At 32.1% G+C, this 7,478-nt stretch overlaps 1 protein-coding gene across 1 annotated transcript; it reads left to right on the plus strand.

The window, feature by feature from the left end:
• The first annotated feature begins 534 nt into the window (after positions 1-534).
• On the plus strand, positions 535-6,996 carry LOC122800263 (chemokine-like receptor 1). The gene is given in 3 exon segments (XM_044069753.1): positions 535-1,473; positions 5,860-6,158; positions 6,160-6,996. Coding segments are annotated over 3 exon segments (1,902 nt in total). The 3' UTR covers positions 6,824-6,996.
• Positions 6,997-7,478: the final 482 nt, after the last annotated feature.

Consider the following 7,478-nt stretch of genomic DNA (forward strand, 5'->3'; position numbering starts at 1 on the left):
TTAAAAAGGATGATTATGGTATTACATTTCAATACAAAGGTTTTAAAATACACAACTATACAGAATTAAAGCTGGAAAAGCTTCATTTTGAATTGTTTTCTAGGGGCTTCAAGTTTGTTAAAACTACATGTGGTGATTTAGGCAGTATACTATTAGAATTAAAATTATATCTTAGAAAATTGAACTTGAAAGTTCTTAATCAACACAGAAATGTATCTGATGAAAATACATCACATATTAATACAGAAAGGAATACAACTGAAACCCCTACAACACTTTGTAGAAAAAGTACCTATAAACCGCCTTTACACCCGGTTATTCACACATTTGAAACAATAGTGACTAATGACATATATGAAACATATAGACATACAAAGGGAAGTATCATTGAAAGGAACTTAAGAAAAGATGAGGAAACACTACTGGAAAATCTAAGGAAAGAGGCAGATTTGAGATTCATGCAGCCAGATAAAGGTGGGGGTGTGGTAATTTTTTTACCAGGAGGCCTACAACGATGCTTTCAATAAGTTATTGATGGATGAAAACACATATTCTACTGTTTCATACAATGAAGTGCAGATAGCATACAGAAGAATAGACTCTCTTTTGGAAGAATATCTTATTGAAAATAGAATTGAAGATAAAACTTACAACTTTTTGAAGCAAAAACATTCACGTGTCCCACAATTTTTTGGAACATCTAAAATACATAAAAATCTATTGAAGCCTCCTTTTCGCCCTATAGTTTCAGCTAGAAAGTCCAAAACCCACCCATTGGCTGTATATATTGATCAAAATCTCAAAGGAATTGTTAGGACACAGAAACATCTAGTCCAAGATTCATGGGATTTTTTGGGGAAAATTAATGACAATTTATGGTCCCAAACTTGTAAAATGGTTACCATAGATGTGAAAGACCTATTCACGTGTATACCCAGAGACTTGGGCTATAATTACTTTGAGGATTGTGTTAACAAATATTTGGATCTGCCATTGGACAGTAAAAGACTAATACTAGAATTGACTGAAGTTGTTTTGGACAACAACTTCATTACATTCCAAGGGGAACACTACAAACAAGTGACAGGAGTGGCTATGGGGGCAGCCTGTGCCCCCATATATGCCAACCTTGTTCTCCTTGGATGGGAAGAACAGTTTATTTTTTCTAGTATATTTATGAAAAATATAAAAATTTACCTCAGGTTTCTAGACGATATTTTTCTTGTATGGGAGGATGACGAGGAGGGTAAATTTGATGAATTCATGAAATATATAAATGAAACTACTACCTTTCTGTCATTTACTCATGAAATACAAAATCAGAGCATCAATTATTTGGATATTACCCTCAGTAAAACAGTTCAAGGCTTTAAGTCTAACATTTTTAGAAAAAATATCTGGTGTAACAGCTATTTACATTTTGATAGCCAACACCCGTTTCATCAGAAAAAAAGTATCATTAAGGGCCAGGCGGTAAGAATAGCCAGAATGACCTCCGAATTCAACGATTTACAGGTTGAATTTGCTTTTCTGATGGAAAAATTTACAGAAAGAGACTATCCAAAAAGTTTAGTGGGAGAAATTTTGGATGAAGTTTATTTGGGGTGGGGGTCCAAATATAAACCATTGTTAGGTCAAAAGTTTGTACCAAAGGAAAACATTACATCTGACAAGAAAAATTTCTCTGGAGCTTGTCTAGTTGAATATAATGGATTTTCAGACTGTTTCAGTAAAATTTTAGAAAATAATTGGTCTATTTTTAAGACAAACAAGGAAATATATGAAAAAGTGGGTACTAAACCATTGTTTTCTTACAAAACGGGTACAAATTTCAAAAGACTATTTGAAATGGAATTTAAGACTGTTGAAAGGAAAAGAGGAACAGCCAGGTGTGGGTGTTGTAGACAGTGTGTATATATAAATCCAAAGGAGAATATTAATTTGAAAAATGGACTAAATAGTAAGGTCATTTTTCACAAAGGCAATTGCCGCAGCAAAATGATAGTCTATTTGGCCACTTGTAAAAAATGCCCCTCATTTTATGTGGGCAAAACCGAGAGAACACTTAGGGAGTGAATATATGAACATATTAATGACATTAAAGTGAAGAAAGATACCAGTGCTCTTTATAAACATTCTTTAGTGTGTGACGGTTTTGCTGGGTTTTCATTTGGCATTTTAGACTTTATTAAAGTAAACAACAGGGGAGGAGACATCAAGAATATTTTATTGCAAAGAGAGATAAAGTGGCAATTAAGACTGAGGTCCAACTATGCTCCTGGTCTTAATGAATATATTAACATAAAAGCTATTCTTATAGACAAAGCTGCTTCGGTATGATTGTATCCTTACAAAGGTATAACATTATAAAGGCATTTTATTGTGAAATTTGTTAATTTTATATAATATACACACATTCTCTTATTACAACACCCCCTATATACAATATACTCAACACACTCCTGATTAAACTAAAGTTTTACCCCACCTTTTTATTACCCACTAGATTGTGGGATTTAGCTAATCTAGGGGAAAAGTTTCCCTGTCAAAAATTGGTAACTTTTCAACTTTCTTACTTTTTTATTTTTATAAACAGAACCTTGCACCTATGGATGTAGTTAATATGTGTGCTTTTCAACACATTTATTCTGTCCTAAGAGTTTTATGCACTTCAATTATATTTTTTATCATTGTACTGTATTTGGTTATAAAATAGTGCTTAACAGCACAACACACAAGACAATTAACTCTTATGGAATATTCAATTGGTTTTTAACCCAGTTTGGTTTGACATAAAACAGGTAGTTTAATGAAAAAAGTTCGATAAATTAATGAAAAGTATTGTATCAAAATGTATATAAAATTTAATATACATTTTACATATAACAACAATTTTTAATAATTTTTAATAATTTTTAGTACTGTTCTTGATTAGAAATTTGGTATTGTCAATTTTTAATGGTTGGTTGTATTCCTAATAATTTAGGACATATAGTAGCAGTTTAATGCATACAGAAAAAATGTTTAATACATTTAAAGGGACTTGATGAAAGGTTAAATTTACTACCTCCAGTCCCCTTGTACCTTTAAAAGATAATGCATGTTTAATTGATTTAATTATTGATTAATTACCCAAGAACTGTATAAATAATCAAGGCACCAGAGGTTTAATTATCTGAAGAAGTCTGCTGTGCGCAAAGTTAATAGTCATTTAGAAGAAAACTCAATCATGGCAATAGAATAAAAAGGATAATAAAAGAAAGTCATATGGAACAAAGGATCATTTGCTATTAAATAAAGTCTTAATGGAGAACAGCAAAAAGGGGAAGAATCTTAGTATGACATAGATGGACTACAAAAAAAGCATTTGTCAGTATCCCACATCCATGGGTAAAAGAATGTTTAAAATGCATAAGATACACCCTATACTGATCAATTACATTGCAGCAACCATGAAACAGTGGCAAACCACTTTGTGGTTAAGCCATGATAAAGGACAAATTATTATTCCAGGGATAAAAATTCAAAGGGGGATATTCCAGGGTGACTCTCTATTGCTGCTGCTGCTGCTTTGTCATGTGCTTAACCCATTAAGCTGTCTGCTTAACAGATTAGGTCATGGCTACAATCTGGCTCTCAGAAAACAACAAAGTGTAAAGACTTATATTCTTTTGAAGATAATTTAAAACTGTATAGTTCATCAGATGAGGAACTGAAAGCACAATTGCAAGTTGTCAAAAAAATTTTCAGATGATATAAGAATGTCATTTGGTCTTGATAAATGTGCAAATGCAACCTTTAAAGCAGGAAAGCTGCAGCAACAAGAAAACATCAGTCTGGGACTGGAATGTGATATAAAAGAATTTGAGCAAGAGGAAGTTTAAAAATATTTGGGAATTGATGAAGGATCAACAATAAAATACGAACAAATGTGAATAAAACTTAGTAAGGCATATGTTAGAAGACTAAAATTAATACTGATAACAGCATTGGCATCTAGGAATAAAGTCCAAGCTATAGCAATTTGCTCTTCCTGTTCTAACTTACAGTTTTTGAGTGATTTACTGGCCCCAAAAAGGTGTTGGATAGGTTGGACAGGAAAACAAGAGAGATTCTTCATACTCAAAAATAAGTATTAAGTCCAAATGTTTTTTTTTAATGTTCAGTTCTTTATAATTAGTTATGCAAACTAATCTAGAAGAGATTTTAGTTACCTCAGTTCTTCAGAAAACACCACTGGATATGTCTAGTCTGCAAGTCTTCAAAATTATTGACTTGTTTCAAAAAAGTCTTCTATAAGCAAACCTATTGAGAAGCCCATTGCATTGCAGCTAAGGTTTCATTTGTGGAGTATACTTAGAATTGGTGTGCAATATCTTTTATTGTCATTCACTTCACCATAAATTTAATCTTTTATCATATAAACCTCCTTCTTCTACATGATTTTACTATTATGACATCACCACTGGTAATGTGATGAGATATAGGCTAATGCATATAATCAAATGTAACTCTTATATATTACAGTTCCTGTTCTGCCTATTGATAAGGTAAGAATGTTATAGTATACTATATTATTTTCTAACAACTTGTTACAGATAATAGTATCAATAACTGTAGAGTCTCATATGGAGCAGTTGTATAAGCACTTGTATAAGACTATTTATAATATATAACACTTTCCACTGAGCTTTACTGCCTAGCCTCCTGCTGCAACAGGGCTCAATTAGGTAGCGTCCAATCCTGTAATATTAATTAAATAATAAAAATAATGATAATAAAAAAAATAAAAGCAGACTCTTGCAACTAGTTCAATGAGACCTTAAGATGGAAAAAGCACACTGATGGCTTTATTCACACAGCTGGGAAAAAATAGCTTTCTTATAACATTTAAGTTAAAAAGTTGCACCTTTTTTCAATGTGCTTTTATTAATAACACAGAAAACATTTAAGAACTACAGGCTAAACCAGTATAAAATGAGTGCACATACTTATACAATGGTACTCAACACATAGGAGTCTTATACTGAACAAATATAACCAAGCATATCTCTGTGCATATAGAAGAGGGAGGCCAAAAACGGATATATCAATATAATGCCATAAGTCAGGAATGTTGTAGTGCATAAGTACATCTGTTATTCATATGTGTGCATATATCATCTAAGCTTATCTACTTCATATGCATATGCATCCCTTGGGTAAAGATGTACCTGAGATAATTATAATTGCCTTGATTGGGGAGGCCATCTAATATATTTCAGAGTCTACTAGGGCATAATGATTCCTATATACAAATGTCCATTATTCATTCACATTACTCAGAGTGAGCTGACTTTTCAGGCTGTTGCAGCCAGCAAACAATAACAAAAAGATGGGTTTAATAAAATTCTGGCAAAATATAACTGCCAGCAATTAGGAAGATATAAAGAATGCATAAAATCAGAAAATAGCTGGGTCTTGTTTAGGAATACCTGCTTAAGCAGTACAGTCCATCAGATGCTTTTAAAACAAAATCAGCTCAAGTCATCATGTTTGCAGATGTCTCAATCAAAGAATGATCCAGAGAACACCACAATTTTATGTCAACTGCATATTCTTTGCTAATGTGTTAGCCACACATTTTGCAAATTAAATTTTGTGTAAAACGGTGATGAACATTTTTTGGTTAGACAGTTACTGGTGCCAAATCTAATCATGCATATACTTTGGTAATGCAAAAGTTTGTGGAAATATCATTAAAATGATATAAATGTTTTACTGAACTGTATTTTTAGTTAAAAGTTGTATAAATGCATTACTAATGCTTTATATATCAACAATTTCTATTATGTACTGATCAATGTTTAACTTCCCCAGCTAGATTTTGCTGCCTATGATGACAACAGCACCATTTCTACTGCAAAAACAACTGAATTTCAAAATGAAGATCACATTAGAATCATTGGCCTTGTGCTTCATAGTTTTTCATTTGTGCTTGGCACATTTGGAAATGGACTTGTAATATGGGTTGTAGGTTTCAAAATGAAGAGATCTGTCAACACTGTTTGGTTTCTTTCCTTGGCCATCACCGATTTCTTTTTCTCACTGTTTATCTTTTTTAAAATTGTACAGATTGCAGATGATTACAATTGGATTTTTCCTAAATTTATGTGCAAGTTTAATCATTTTTTTTTATAACTTGAATATGCTTTTCAGTGTCTTTCTCTTGACAATTATAAGTATTGATCGTTGCATTTCTGTTATTTTCCCAGTCTGGTCACAAAACCATCGAAAACCAAAGACTGCGTATTTTGTCTGTGCTGGAGCTGTGACACTTGCATTTCTTCTTAGTTTGCCATCAGCTATTTTCCGTGATACATATACATACAATGAAAAGACAATGTGTTATACCAACTATCTTTTGTTCAGCAAAACTGAATTAACTTACATGGCAGCTAAGCAAATCAGACATACTAGACAGCAAGCAGTAACTTTTATTACATTATCATTTGGATTTCTTATTCCATTAATGGTCATGATCATATGCTACACACTTATTGCCTTAAAAATTAGTAAAAACAGACTTTCACAATCAAAAAAGCCATTTATAGTTATTATAACCATTGTTTTGACATTTTTTCTTTGTTGGTTTCCGTATTATTTTATCAGTATTTTGGTAGTATGGCACCACCATTTTTCTGTAAGAACCCTTACGATAGGAATAATTATCTCTAAAGGCATTGCAACAACAAATAGTTTTATGAATCCAATTCTGTATGTGTTTATGGGCCAAAATGTTAAGAAGACACTTTTGTCACGCTTTGAAAATGTTTTTAGTTAAGATGCTGTTCAGTCACGTGCTAGCTCTCAAAGTATATCAATGTTTTCATGTAATGCATACAGAAAAGTAATACAACTGTAGTCCTGAGGACAGTCAGGATCATTTATCAACAAATCTAAGAAGGATTTCTTGTAAAAAAAAAAAAAACTTTTTGCTTTGTAAATAAAATGTACCATGCCACCTCAACATTCTAATGACTCCTTGCACTGAGCCAGCATGACATTTCTTCTCATTTTGCCATGATCACAGAGGGTGAGTGGCAATGTGAATTCAGAGCAAACAAAAGGAAAAGTATTAACATCTAGACATTTGTCATATTATGAAGAGTTAACTGTTGTTTATTAGTATTACGTTCACAAGGTTAATAATTTCTTACTCAGTAAGTTTTAATTAATAAATCTTTGAATTACAGCCCATGAATATGGTACAGATAATTTCCCTACAGTTTTTAATCCTTCATTGTAAAATAAATGTGACGCTAGTATGAATGAAATGACTAACATCTATAAATATCTGTGGCAGTTTTGACATATCTCTTTAAAATGCTTTTTTATATGCTGCAAGTTTCAACAAGTATAGTAGTGTTATGAAACATTCATTTTGATTGCATTTCTGTGACTATTGAGATATCATAAATAACTTAGAGGGTGAGGGG

Source organism: Protopterus annectens, chromosome 4.part0 (assembly GCF_019279795.1).
Source record: "Protopterus annectens isolate FY-2018-M chromosome 4.part0, PAN1.0, whole genome shotgun sequence".
NCBI classification, from domain to species: Eukaryota; Metazoa; Chordata; order Ceratodontiformes; family Protopteridae; genus Protopterus; species Protopterus annectens.